At 34.1% G+C, this 15,966-nt stretch overlaps 1 protein-coding gene across 1 annotated transcript in view; it reads left to right on the top strand.

Annotated features, from left to right (window-relative positions):
• FBXL17 (F-box and leucine rich repeat protein 17) overlaps positions 1-15,966 on the top strand; it is a 122,137-nt gene that overhangs the window by 68,658 nt on the left and 37,513 nt on the right. Inside the window, exon 7 of the mRNA XM_081318405.1 lies at positions 5,086-5,162. Coding sequence (XP_081174531.1) covers positions 5,086-5,162 — 77 coding nt within the window. The remainder of the gene's footprint in view (positions 1-5,085; positions 5,163-15,966) is intronic.

Below are 15,966 nucleotides of genomic sequence, written 5' to 3'. Positions count from 1 at the left end.
TTCAGATAATGCTGCCTAGGTTAAGCCTGGATCTCTCAGATGGATACAATTTACATCTTCAAGTGTTTTAGCTATTGAGCTGAGTTCCCAACTTCATTTCTTACGTCCACACTGGATTTGTACTGCACTAGTTTTATTTTTTACAAATTAAAAATGCTTTCCTTTCACTGAATGTTATGGTGAGTAGGCTTGTACTGAAGTTTGTTTATAAATGCTGGTCAGCTATAGTATTGGATAGAATGTAAGTGTTATACAAAATGAGCATAATGTAAGATTCAGATGAAATGGGGGCGTTGTAGGTTCCTAGTCAAAACTGGGGAATTGCCGCTTGTTTGGTTCACACTCCCCCTGAAAGAAAAAATAATTTGGGGATGCTTTAAAATTAATTATTATTGCTGAATAGAAGAAGATAGTATGGCTACTGTAAGTCAGATACTGGAAACGTAAAATATTGGATTGCTCTATTTCTCTTTATGCATGGTAGCCACTCAGAATACTCAATAGAAGGTTATTCACTAAACAAATAAGCAACACACAGAAAATTCTGACACATCACTCTGAATTGGCTGCATTCTAGTCAGAGTCAGCATCACTTCTTCCATTTATCCTGGTTAGCACTGGGGTCTGGTTCAACTTACCTATATCAAGTGATAATCCCCCTGCTTCCGCAGAAGGAAGAGGTATTTGCACATACTGTGTGTCATTTTCTTCCATCCTTCATCATTCTGTCTCACTCCCTTAAGCCTCCCAATTATGCCTAATTTTGGAGTGGGGTGTAGGGTGTAGGCTGTGCATAACTTCCTAGTGATCCTAAGGTTAGGTGGAGGGAGAAACTTTAAAGCAATCCTTTATTATTCCTCATTTATTTCATATTTTTTCTAGTTCTTACAATAAGCATTCCAAATCAGTGTTAACTTTTTGTAGGATTCTGGTAGTTATACTGGAGATTTGGGGAAAGGGATGCTTATATTCTTGCAGTCAGATTTCTATAGTTTAGAGGTGTTACCACATGTATTGCTGCTAATAGAAGAGTTTGGTTTCCTTCCAAGTATATGGATTAACATATTCCTTTGGTCCTGGAGGAAGCTGAGTATCTGGATCAGCTGGTGCAGAATGCGGCTGTATGGGTAGTGATGGGAGCTCCCCGATACTCCCATATAACACCTCTGCTCCATGACCTGCATTGGTTACCGGTTGCCCTCCGGGTGAGATTTAAGGTGCTGGTACTTACCTTTAAAGCCCTACATGGCTTAGGCCCGGGATACTTGCAGGACCATCTGCTACCGGGAACGAATTCCCATCACCCAGTACGCTCACACAGAGAAGGCCTCCTCAGGGTACCGTCGGCTAGACAATGTCGGCTGGCAAACCCCAGGGGAAGGGCCTTCTCTGTGGGAGTGCCAGTCCTATGGAATCAGCTCCCCCCTGAGCTTCGGATGGCCCAAGATCTCCAGTCCTTTCGCCGCGGCCTCAAAACACTCCTTTTCCACCTGGCTGACCTAGACTGACAGGTATTTTAATTATGTTTACAATTTTTAATTTATTTTAAATTTTAAATTTTAATTTATTGCACAGATGACTTTAATTTTAATTTTATCTTAATTTCTGTACTTATTATATGTTATTGTTGTTAGCCGCCCTGAGTCCTTCGGGAGATAGGGCGGGATATAAATCCCATTAATAAATAAATAAATATTCTCCTTTGCAAGATATCTAGCTGTTGTGCTTATTTCAAAGATATTCAGGTATAAATTGGGTCATCATGAAAAACATGTAAACAAATTGTATTCAAACTGCAGGCTTGCAGCTCTTTCTGTACAATATAAAGCACTGCATAACAGCATGAGCAGCAATATTGGAAAGTAAGCATTCACTTCCTAATTATTTGTGAATGTGATTTATCATCCTTGCTGATCACAACTTTATAAATACTGGGACATGTAATCGGAACACATCCTCAGTCACTAGATTTCAAAGATATTCAAAGCAAATTGAATGTGTGATGCTCATACACAACAAGAGAAAATGCTGTATAATGCAGAAATTTATTTTTAAATGTCTGCAGCCCTATATTGCTTGTTAATTGGCTTCATACTCTAGGGGACATTAATGCTGAAGTGAACAATATATATGTATTACATTACATTCCTTTAGCCAAGTCAATCTCTATTTTTTCAAAATAGTTTTTGTTTTTGTTGCATGATTTTTATTTTGACCATTTTTCACACATGAAAGATCAACAGTTCTTGATTTCTTGATAGACTCCCTGTTATTCCAATGAGGCCTTCATAAATAAAACAGGTAAAACACCAAAGCTACTCAATTAACTTGCTAGAGTGGAACCTATTAAGATGTGATACTGATTCTTTAGCTTGAATTTCAGTAAGATTTAAGGAAATATTTCGGGTTTTTAAAGTTTATTTGTCTTTGGAGACTGCTACAAGGAAGCCACAGAATACTTTTTTTTTTCAGTTTGACTGGAACAGTGATATTGTTACAGCTAGAAGGAGGCTATTGCCACAACTCAAAGTAGATTAATCCTGTGTGACCTACCTGAGATCAATTTGAAACTTGTTTACTGTAAGCTAGACATATTGACAGGCCTTGAAAATAAATATCCTCAAATTGACTGAGAATGTTAGTTTTGCCTTCTTTTTACTGATACATTATGGCAAATATTTGCTGCTTTTTGTCGCAACTAACAGCATAGCAGCACAGAAATTAAAATATAGCCATGGGGAGATGGTTTAGGAATCCTTAAGGGAAAATGTTTCTCAAACAATTTGAATCTAAAACATAAAGTTGTTTCTCCCCGAGGTAGGTGTCAAATGTCACATTATGATTATCTCAGTATTCCAAATTCAGTGTATAGAACTAGAAGCTGGATCAGCATATTTATACTTGCTTGCTTGATTGAGGCTAAAGTCTTAAACACATTTTCCTATGAATGATTTACTTTTGCTAATGATATATTGATTTGTACTATAAGTTTAAGTTTTCTTTTTGTAATTTCAACAACAGATGTCAAACCTTTCATTCACATGTGCCTGCACATATGGAGAGAAGTTTGTTGATGGAACTACAGAAAGATAGTTTTTAGAGATAAGTAGATAAGTCTTTATCTACTTACACATACTTATCTACTGAAAAATACAAGGTCCTGACTCCATCTGAAACCCTAACTGCTGAATAAAGCTCAAAGCACTTGGAATGGGACAACTCGCTGTGACTGACTTGCTCCAGTCGACTCCCCCGACTTGACTTGTCCTATGGTTAAAAAGAAACAGTAATAATTAGTAATTGTAAATTACCAGTGAATGATTTCAGATCATCAAAGAAAATACTATGATGAGGTGTGATATGTACATACATTCTGCTCAAAATATATACGTTTTCTTGCGTTGGGACATAAAGCATTTTTAGAGTTTTTCCAGTTAATCTTCATGTTTTTTTGTTTATATCTTAAATAAAAGTTTTTTCACCCTAGAAAAATATAGTTGCTGTAAAAGTAACAGTGAACAGAGGACTGTTTTCAGCTAGTCATTCGAAGTCTCATCAGGTTCTGTTTCTAATTGTGTCATTTCCTTTCATACTAAGGTGATTGAAACTCCTTTTTTAAAAAAGTGAAATATTCTGAACCAAAGTCTGGGAGCTTTTATTAGCTGAAATGCATCACAAACAGTAACAAGGTCTCCAAGGACCACTTTTCTTGCAAGCTGTGTAGTCATATTTCCTCATTAGTTCTTTTCAGTTGTCACTAATGCCATGTTCCAGGCTTTTGCAAGATAGTCCAAAATGTAAAAACCATGTATGCATATAGAATAGACAATTATTTCCCATAATTCAAATTTCTTTAGACGCAATTTGATATTATGTATTTTACAGTTTCATTAACATATATTTTATCCAATAGGTAAATACTAAGCATTTGGAAGACTTCTCAGAATAATGGACAAATTGTAATGAAAAATTGATCCCTTTTAAATTATTTTTAAATACATATTTAGCATTTAAATTTTGCACACATACCAAAAAGCCATACATTTTAAGATATTTCAGTATGCTTAACATTAAAATATATTGAGCATTGAGAATATTTTGTGACAATACATAACTATTCCCTGCTTTCATTTTTTTAAGACTTGTTGTTTATATGCCTTACTTTAATACAATGACTAGATAGCAGTTGACGTCAGTAAGGTTAGAAGTAAAGTACAGGTAAAAAGCAGTGTGGTTCACAGTATATATAGTATTGGTAATTTGTTCTCTTTACATTGAATGGTACATGTTTCAGTCTCAAATTTTTATGAAGCTCTTAGAGTAGCTAATATAATTTGGTCTATTCCTCTACCTATATCCATTTAATAATAGAAAAACAATTCTGTGTCATTGGTATGATTTTTGGGATAATAAATATAGAGACAAACATAGAAGACACTAATTAATGAAAATTGTTGCCTGTTTTGGATTGTAAACCAATAAAAGAAAAGAAAATTGTAAAATTATTTAAATGTATAGTTTTGTTTATTTCTCTCATATATTTGAACAAAATAATGTAAAATTCAGACTTAGTAATCAACAAAAGAATTAAAACCAATTTTTCCCCAATTAATTTATTCTTCTGCAAGTAAACATATTTCAGCCATATTGTTTACTGACATCAGTAAAACTGACTCAGGAATACAGAAAAAAATAGAGTATCCAAATTTACAGTGGTAGCTACTGCAAGATAATCTTATTAAATTAAAATATAATAGTATTTCAAAATGAAAACAATTCTGAGGGTCAATTTTTAAAAATTTGAAGTGCAGATAGCAAGATATTATCAAACATATTGTTGCCAGTTTGGAATAATTTATTTTATATCTTGTAATTAAAAATAAAATGAGATAGAAAACATATGTTAACTTTTTTGAATTCAGACTGAAAAATGGAGAAGTTATATATTTTGAAATATATTAGAATGTATTCACATTAAGTTGAAGTTCTCATTTCATCTGTCAGTCGATGACATTCGAAAGTCTAGTAGCCACTGGATTTTCAGTCTTATAAAAACTATACAAATGTTGTTTGTATGTATTGCAGATGTGTGGAGGTCATTGCTAAAGAAGGACAGAATTTGAAAGAACTTTATTTGGTATCATGTAAGATCACAGATTATGGTATGTAATTTTTTCCCCTTACTTTTTCCCCCTGGATATATATACAATAAATAGTGAGTTTGGTGGAATGCAGGTCACAGGACATAAATGACATCAGATAGGATGCACTAGAGGTAATGATGCCCCATTTTAAATTGTGTTTCTTTCTGTAGCTTAGAAACCAACTTATTCATTCAGTTAGTGCTTTAAATGCTCCAATTAGTTGTTAGGGTAGAGTGGTTAGCAACCTGATAAACAGTCAGAGGAGATTTGGGACTTTTTGGATGTTCCCTGTACTATGCCTCCTTTAAAACCTGGAAGCACTTTTGAAAATTCATCTGGACAACCCATGCTCTTTGGATCATTGTTTCAGGTATGTTCTCTTAAAATAGAAACAAATGACCTAGGGTGGGCAAAAAAAACAAAAAAAAAACGGAGTGGGAACTGGACTGACTTCCTGCTAGCTTTCCTCTTAATTTCTCCTTATGGGAATCTAGCAGGGAGTATTAAAAATCTTTTGCCCTACCCTGCCCCACCCTGAAAGCAGATAAGTGGCAGCTGCTGGGTCGGGGAAGGAGGAAGGAATTGTGAGACTGGCTGAGAAATTATCACAGTATGTTTAAAATGAAGATCACATGACTGCAGCAGCAGTGCAGCAGTAGCCAGTAGCACTGAAACAGCCACAACTCCCCCAAATTTCATTCCTCTGGGTGTCATTCCCAGAACCTGGACACATTCTGTTTGTTAGCCCATTTGAAGCAACCTGGTTCAAAAATGGTTGTCCTATAATGCACCATTTGCCCAGTTAAAAGTCATGACAAAGGGAGTTTTAGTAGTATTGAAAATACAGTCAACATTTAAACTTGTTGAAACCCTCTGTATGATTTAAAATAGTTTTAAATTTTTGATATTTTAAATGATATTAAATACTGAAGTGTCAACATTTTCTTTTTAAACATGGAATATGTGATTTTGAAGGGAAAACAATGAGCACGATATGTTTAGTTAGATTAGGCAGTAAGTTTGAGTTTCCAAGTGAATAGGCAAATTATGATTTGAAGCTGCATGGTTCATTAGTTTCCCTCATTTTAGTACTGATTTATCAATTTAAATCTCATAGTTTATTATTATAAAACTCACTGAACGATCATGTGATGTTGTGGCTAAATGTGAACCATTGTTTCAATAAATCAGATTCCATAATCTAGTAGATATTAGGGGGTTTTATTTTGGTCGCTTCCAGCATCACATAGCAATTTTCAATAGAAAGTAGGGCAGGATGCCATTTTAGATATGTGTTTATTTATAAAACTAAATATTATTATGATATACTCAGCTTCCAGATAATAAGTAATAAGAGAAAAGAGATTAAAGTTGCTACATGGTTTCCTGTTTTGTAATATTACATATAGTTTATATAAGTAACTGATATGAAGAAAAACAATGTGAAATGTGGAACTTTACAGATAGGCCTAAGGCAAAGGATCACATAGGTAATTATGCATATCCAAAGAGGCTTCTAAAAAAAACTGCAAATATGGCAGACATGTATCTGTGGACATGGCAAAATTAAAATGACTTTTAAAATTAGAGCTGCTATCACAAAAAATAAGCACACTTTAGTTCCTCTTAGGTGCTTTATTATATTTCAATATATTTCCAGAACAATTTGGTTTTCAATAATATCCCAAAAGCTAGAAATGAGCATGATTTCCAACCAAGGACCTATTCTGTCAGACTATTCTGTCACTGTGAGCCTCATGCTTATGAGTCTCAGCACTATGTACATTCCAGAACACCAACAATTTCTCCTGGGATGCTTGGTCCAGACAGTTTAACCACCTAGGGTACCTGGGAATGGGTAGTATTATACATTTATAACTTTATTATTATTATTATTGGCCACACAGTCAGCCAGATGTTTAGACTAGATTTGGCATTTTTATCCACCTGTTGAATCCTTCCCAAAGACCTTGGATAGGCTGATATTGCTGTTTGATAGTGTTAAAGGTATCATCACAGACTTAAGACGTTCCACATAAAGACACCTTTTGCAATTGATAGTAATTTCATCAATGCTAATGTTCAAATGATGCTACAGTGTTTTGGAACTGCACCCACAGTGCCTATTAGTTCTGGTACTATCTTTGCTTTCTTTCGCCACAGTCTTTGAGTTCTATTTGCCAGTCTTTATATTTTGTGATTTTCTCTAGTTTTTTCTCTTTTATTCTGCTGTTTCTAGGTATTGCAGTGTATACTATCAATTCTTCTAGGTATTTCTTATTAACAGTTGTTAAGTCTGGGATGTAACAGATGCTTGGCTTTTTGAATTATAATGTTTCAAAGCACTTTGGCTTCTTTTTCTATTACTCTGTTTGGTGGTCCCATCAGTTCTTGCTTGTAGAGATATTTCTTGTAGAAATTCAATGCATCATTGTTGCTACTTTGTCATACTGTTATTTGAAATAAGTCTGCAATCTTCTTGCAGCAGCTGAATAGGTGTCCACTATATCTTCAGCCTCTTTGTAGAGACAGCATTTGCTGTCTGTTGCTGTCTTCTCAATTTTGGTTTCATATTCATTTGTCTTTAAGGCTTGGTCTTGTGCAGCCAGAATCGGCCCCTCTATCTCTTTCAACAATTTTTCTGCTCTTAGTCATTGCCAGGTCTTGTTATCTGCTTTGCCTACTAGTTTTATTATTTGTTTGTTTGTTATACTGGCCAGGTCTCTTTTCTACTCTTCATTTGGTCTTTCTTAAAGGCCAGTTTGGTCTCATGGTATTTAGTATGTCTTAATGGTTTACTGGCTTCAGTGCATCTTCTTCACTGCCCTTTGGATATTCTTCCAATGTCCTTTTTTTTCTTCTTCATCTATCTGATATACTTGCAACATTCCATACCCACTTATGCTCCTTGGTAAATAAAGTCTGCCAAAGTTGCTGCACGAATGAAGGGCATGATTTAGTATCATTATTTTTCTGGTCTTTCTATCCTGGGCTTTTAGTTCTGCTTGTGTTCAGTCCACTATCCCAGTTGTGTATCCAGTGACAAATTGTTCAGGCATTAATCACCTTGATGATATTTCCATCACTGAGTTTGGACTTTAAGGTCATCTTCATTCTTCTCATGTATTCATTACTAACCTTCTTCTTGACTTCAGTGTGCTTGATGTCAGCTTGAAGCATACCCAGGAAGTTGTAGTGATCTTCTTCATCCAGACTCTTGATGTTATTTCCAAAGGCCATCTTGATTCCTTCAATTTTCACTTTCACAGCTGGTATTTTTCCATACAGCTTCAAGTCACATTCATATAAAGCAGATGGGGATAGCCTAGCAAGTGTTTTTGATGTTTGATAGCCACTGTGTGATTTATTTAGTATTGTTGACAGAAGAATCAATGCAATGACAAACAATAGTGGTGAGAGTGAGTCTCCTTGAAAGATTCTCTCTTGATATTAATCTCTCCCAATCTGTCACCATGGATCATCAACTGTGTCTTCCATTGTGATCTATCTTTAAAACTGTCTTTTATTATTTCTGAGCACTTTATTATCTAATTATATGGCCGGGAGTCCTTCTCGTAATCAATCCAAATTAAATCCGAGTTGTTCTTCCTTCCTTCCCTTATAGTTTTCCAAAATCAAAATCCAAACTTTTCAGTTAGGAGCTGATCTTTTGTTTGTCTCCTGAAAGAGTGGCTTTGTTTCTGCTTGGATGGAAAGAGCTTGTTTTCAACTAGAAGCTGCATCAGCTACCAAATCAGCAATTTGAAAGTTGTTGGTAAGCAGGTAACTGTTCTGTAGTTGCCTGGTGTTGCCTCTTCTTACATCTTTCATTATCAGGCAGATTTTGCCAGATGTTAACCAATTTTCAATTGGTGCATTCTTTTTAGGTATCCACTTCTTACTGGATTTGATTTGTAATAGCAAATCATTATTTCTTTGTTTCCAGTCTTTGTATATTTTCAATGCGTGAACTTTTTCCCCCAATAGTCCTGCAGTTGCTGATCCTGGTTTTCAAACACCATACCTGAGTCATGTGGTCCACTTATCACCAGATGTCCAGAACGCCAATACCAAGCTCAGTACTTGTTGATCTTGGTGATGTCTGCTCTGGTATAGGTTTCTGTAAGTTATGTCCCATCATATTGTTATGGGAGAGACTCCTCTAATAAGACCTGTCATTAATATTCAATTTAGGATCCTAAAATATATAGCACTGCTTGTTTCTGTGTGGGAGAAAACAGTGAATAAGCTCTTTACTATCCAGTTACTGTTACCTAGAAATCATTTCTCTCAAATCTTAAATATTATCCATGAATTAACATTTCAAATTGCTTGGAAGAAGGCAAAGAGCAACGCAGTGCAGTTAAAAATGTTTCCAAAGCAATTTAAATGTATATATTACAGTTCTTCCAGAGTCAGTTGGAAAGATTCTAGTTTTTGAAATGTCAGGATCTTTCTGACCTAGCTAAGTTAATGGCCTATTTTATTTGTAATTCTCTTTCATCAATTGCTCTATTCACGCTTACTTATTAAGTGTACATACTAAAAGATTGCATCTAATTACAAAATGCTAAGAGCACCTATAAAATGCTTCTATAAATATATAACTACTTGTTTTAGCAACAAAAAATTTTTTAGATAGAAGATCTATACAAATTTCAATAATACATAGGTCCTGAAATTCAACACTGTATGGTAAGGAAAAACTGTTTGGAAAAAACACATGCAGAACATTTTTAAAAACTTTCTAGGGGATATTTTCTGAATGCATTTAATATATGTCTTATAGTTAAATAAAAATAATGTAGTATTATAAGCTTCCATTCATATATTTTTTATTTTATTTTATTTTAATTCCATTTATATCCCGCCCTTCTCCGAAGACTCAGGGCGGCTTACAAGCTTAGCAGTAGCCTTCATTCTATGTATATGCCTGCTTATTAGGGCTTTCACACAAACCCCAAGCGGCATTATTACAAAGTCAGCTTAATTGCCCCCAACAATCTGGGTCCTCATTTTACCTACCTCGGAAGGATGGAAGGCTGAGTCAACCTTGAGCCTGGTGGGATGCGAACCTGCACTAATTGCAGGCAGCTGGTGTTACTTAAGGAGGCATTAGCCCACTGCTACACCAAGGCTCTTTTTATTCCATTTTATAATTTTTATTCCATTTTATAATTGCTGAATAATTTTGGACTAGTTTAATTTAGGTTCCTACATTGTTTTTAGGATAAAATGGCATTGTTTAGATAGGCTTAGGTAAAATTTTATACAACATTATAGTAATGTTTAGAAATAACATTTTAAAAATGTCATTAATGTTTAATTAATTTAAAACATAAGTGTCAAAATTATTAGCAAATATTTATCCTAAGTATACCCAAATAGAAATGGAGAATAAGCTGTTGCACCTGAGGTAGCAAACATAAGTGGGTATTGGAAATGCAAAAACTATTAAAATCATAAACATAGTGGTAAATGAATGAGAAACATTATTGGACTTACTGTAGAAGTATTCTTCATATCCAGTGATATCCAAAAATAAACTTCTGTGATGACTGTACAAATAATAAGCAATAATCCCTCATTCAAGCAATTATATATAATTCTGCTGGCTATTAAAGATGCAGTAGCAGTAGAATTGGAGGTAAACTAGATATATATAAGAAAATTATATATTTTCTAATTATATATCAAAGATGTCACAATCATGAAAGCATTAGGCATGCTATAAAGGACATTCTAAAATTAGTCAATGAATGGCAATTTCCAATATGATAAAAGAATTATATATACAGAAAATAACAAGATTAACAGTGTTTAATTATTGGATTAAAATTACCATATCTTTGGCTCAATTCACTTGTTAGAATGTGGCTTCCAGCATACTGTTTAAAGGCCAAATGCAGTCCCCACCCCAAATTATGAAGTCCTGCTATAAGTTTTATTAGAAATGGTTGTGAGGCATTGATCTACCACTTTTAGACTTTATTCGTTTCAGTGACAAAATAAGGCTGGTAAATTCTGGCTATTCAACTGAAGAAAAAAAACCTTTTGAAGCATCATGATATTACTTAACAGAATCCAAAAAAGACCCCCTTCTACATTTGCAGTTAATAAAGTCCTGAATACAATAACCTCTTTCAAGGATGCTGGGTATAAGTAATGATTGTGTCAAATCCATTCATTAATCTGGATTTTCAGCCTGCCAGGTTTTCAGCTTGAAAATTTGATTTATTCCATTAGTGTTAACATTTTCATTTTCTCACTTTTATGTTTGTCTTCCTAGTCCTCCACAAAACAAAATAATTTTAATTTGCTTAGCTTATGGTATACTATTTAAATAACCACATTTTTTCAAACTTTTTTCAAACTGGAATAACTTTATCAATTTTTCACGTCATATTCCTTTTAGTTTATTTAGAATTATTTCAGCAACTTATTCTTTGGTAGGCATAGCAAACCTGAATTTTCCAGAATTTCTGCATAGCAAATGTTCATTAATTCTAGTCATCATAATTATGGTGGAATGATGAGAAATATAATTTCAATTGTTTAAACACCAGATTGCCAAAGGCTGTTCTAGAACATAAAATAGCCAGTGGAATTTATTGTTATATGGACACTAACTTTGTTAGTGTTAAATGGATATACTCAATAAAGGCAGGCAAACTAGAAGTAGCATACCTCAAAACATCTTGGAGTGAACAATGGTAATAAAAGTGTATGTCACTATTGTCTGCTTCCATGCATCCCAGAGGGATCTGGTTGGCCACTGTCAAAAAAAATATGTTAGACTAAGATGGACCTGGCCTTGATTCACCAGGATAGCAATACCACTTAGTGCTTAGACATATGTACTGCTTCACAGTACTTTACAGCCCTCTCTAAGCGGTTTACAGAGTCAGCATATTGCCCCCAACAATCTGGGTCCTCATTTTACCAACCTTGGAAGGATAGAAGGCTGAGTCAACCTTGAGCCGGTCAGGATCAAACTCCTGCAATAGTGCATTGTAACCACTGTGCCACCAAGGCTCTTTCCTGTTTTCTTAATGTATTTTAAAATATACTAGGCTAGGAGTAGGAGGGCCCAGGTTTTAGTCCTCCCATAGGCAGAGGCCAGCTGAGTGACCTTGAGCCACTCCCTCCCTCTCAGCTCTAATGAGCATTGGGCTCTGCAACAAACTGGCTCATTAAACCTTTAATCATATCTTGCATTGATAATCTTATTGTAAAATCCATAGGAGCATAGTGCACAAACAAGCAGACCTTGCAAATGCTAAGAATTCATATAAGCAAGATTTCATTAATTCAATAAAGTAAACAGTTGCTGTATTCAGAACCTCACTGATGCCACAAAGGCAGGCACAGTTTTCATTTAAAAAGTCCATGATCAGTCAAGCATCCTTCAGTGAAGCATATAGTAATGCTATAAACTGAGCAGAATCCATGAGAGGAAGGGCAGTAATTTGTCAGGAAGTTCTCCTTTGCTGTAACCTCCTCATTTCCATAATAATGATTGAGTTTATTCTGACTGTTGGATACTAAAATGAAATGTATGACAATGTACTTAAAGCAACTTGAGAATTTGCAAAATAATTTCGTTTTATAAATCATCCTTATTCTTTTCAATGCTGGCTGAGAATTTTGGAAGTTGTTATTCAGCTCACCTGAAGAGCAACAGTTATAATGCTTTAAACAGATATGGTTAGGAAAGCAGTATTGCATGTCCACTAGGCTGTGATTCAAATATGGCTTGACAAAGGAAATAAAGCTGGAAGGGGGGGGGGTTCGTGGTGGTGGAAATTCCAAAGCATACTGTGTTGTAAAGCAACCATGAAAGTAATTTTTCAAGCTTTAATGATGGAAAAAGCCATTGAGCAACAATGATGGTTTTCTATACTCCTCTGACCCAGACAAAGTCTCTGTGAAATCATTTTTAGACACAATAGTTTTAGTGGTGATGCATGCAAAGTATCTCTGTACTGGATTTTTCCAATTAGATGAGCTGACCTGCAAAGAAGCTAATCTAGAAAGAAGAATGGATACAACTTATAGCGCACACCCAGCAGAAGAGTTAGAACAAATTATTTTGATAGTTTTTTAGTTAAAGAGAAATAGTCCATAAGTACAGAGACTGCACAATGAGGAAAGAGCTGTAGAAAAAAAATCAGATAGATTTTCAGAAAATGTCTTTGAGACACAAAGCAATTCCTGATTTAAGATTTTTAAAAAATTAAGAGTTGGGACAAAACAAGGTAGAAGAAAATAATATAAGGAAGAAATCCAAAAGTTAATTTCAACTCATTTCTCTGAACTAAATTTTCAGTTTCAGTTAAGAACAAAAGTTTTAATTTTATTATGTGTTATCAAATAAGTAATCTAGAATTGCAGAAGGCTAAAATATCTATAAAATTGTATCTGAAATAGCTTATGGTTTGAAATTGAGTTACAAAATATTATGTAACTTTTTGGGTATGAAAAATATATTTACTTCTAGATAGAAGTAATACTGCTTTCCTTCTCTTCCTCTTACACCAAAGAGTACAACAGCAGGGCAATCTTAGTTTCTTTCCTATGCTTTCTTTTTCCCCCAAACTAATTGTTGTTCAGCAAATAACCTTAAAGATTATTTGCCTCTGCTGATTTAGATTGGGGAGGTTACCCATGCAGAAGTATACTTAATCCTTCCCAATTAGTGGAATCTTTACCAAAATTCATGCACTTATAAATTCTTATCAAATTGATTAAACCTGCAGTAGTTGATTCATGATCACAACTGTTCTTTCATTTCATGACCAATTCTAATAATAGATGAATAATGAAAAATACATGGTTCCATATTCTATAAACATTGTTTGCAGATCATAGAACAAAAGCAACTAAAAAATTCCATATAGTTGACCTTCAAAATAATATTTACAGCTGCTTGTTTATTCTAATCTCTGAACTATTCCATTCATTGGAAACTAATCAAATTCATCTAAAGTTCTTTCTTTCCTAAAATATCATTTCTCTACATGCTTTTTAACAATTTAAAAAATACATGTTTCTTCATATTGTAATTGAACATCCTTAGCACTGAAGAAATGGTGTTAAGAAATACCAAGAGCATAGATATTATTACATCCATGTTTTATCTATATGCTATTCAATTTTTAACTTTTTATTTAGAAAAATATCCTTTTAATTCAGCGGTCCCCAATCTTTTTGGCACCAGGGATCTGGTTCATGGAAGACAATGAGGTTTCTTTAGTTGGTTCCTTTTGAATTAGGAGAGAATAAGGATCATTTTAGGACATATTTTATCTGAACTTTTAAGGCTTTATTGGAATTAAGAATTTAAACAAGTTACCCATGAGGAGAGAAACATGGGTCTTAATTAGAAAAATTGTGATCTTATTGCATTTCTAATTAGTTTATGATCTAATGGATAAAAAAACTGAGATACCAAGTCAGCAAGATGCTGGTTTCTAACATGTAATCAAGAAATGACAGACTTTCAGCAGAAAAGTCAGAGTATTCTCTGAGGTAATTTTGGAATTGCTTCACTGTCTGTACTACTTGCACTAAACATTTTAAGATATCTGGCAAGATGCCAAATTGTTAGCCTGATGCCAGAAGTAAAAGAATTAATCATTTTAATGCATAGACTGCCATAAAACTTCATCTCATCCTTTCATGAACTAAACTAGATGTCACATGTGTTAGATATTTACTACTGATGTGAGTACGGTTCAACTGACATCTTGTTTTATTTCAATAATTATTGTCAAATCTATTAAACATTGATTATGAAATAGAGGAAAAAAGCCTTGGGTAAGTTTCCAACTAAGTTGGTTGACTTAACATTTGCATTAAAATAAAAGTTAGAACAGTTATGCCTGGAATAACTTATCCTGATTTTTTTGTGGAATTATGCAATAGCAATCATCTTACCAAAGAATATATTCATTTTTTAAAAGCTTCTTCTAAGACAGGGGTGTCAAACTGCCAGCCCAAGTGACCATAGGGTCACTTCCATCTTTAGAATTATCTTTTCAGGGATGATTGTAAGGGAAAACAGGATGGAAAAAAGCTGATATTCTTGATCAAATTCATAAGGCATCTCTGAATTAAAATGCAGTTTATTTATGGCCCACAGATATAGGATATCAATTTTCTATAATTTCTAATGAATTAGAAATAGCATTGTAGAAAACATAGTTCTCATAGTGCTAGATTACAGGCAGTCCTCGATTTATGACAGCTATTCAAAGTTATGGCAGATTCCCTAATCTGAATTGAGGAAGCACATCTAAAAGCACATCCTAGACTTCCAAGGATTTTAATAAAACCTTGTTCCCACACACAATTGCAAAGGTAGGAACTGAAGTACAATTTAGGAAGGCAAGCATAAAATAGTTCTTCATTTTTGTGTGCAATCAGTCTCTATAGATTTTGAACAGTGCTGTCTCAATTTCTGTAAATTATAACTCTGGCCTTTGTCTTAGTCAATAAGTCAAGAATTACACAAATTTCTTAATGAATAATGATGTCCATGTTTTCCATATTTTCAAGACTTTTAATACAAAGAGGTGTGCTGGATTGATTCCAGTTCAGATAAAGTAAATATATTAAAATGTATTGGTAAAACATAATTATTTTAAGCTACAACAAATATTCAGGTGCTTAAAAGGTAATTAATTTGATGTTTGAATGATTCATCCATTATGTTGAATAAAGACTGATGTAAGTAAAATTATGTTTTTAATGGCCTTTTATTTTCTGCACTAAAGTAGATGGCAAAACTCCAATTGACGTCAGTTGCTTCAGGATTAGT

The sequence above is a fragment of the Vipera berus genome (assembly GCF_964194415.1).
Source record: "Vipera berus genome assembly, chromosome: 2".
NCBI lineage: Eukaryota > Metazoa > Chordata > Lepidosauria > Squamata > Viperidae > Vipera > Vipera berus.
This window is presented reverse-complemented; position numbering and strand designations above follow the sequence as displayed.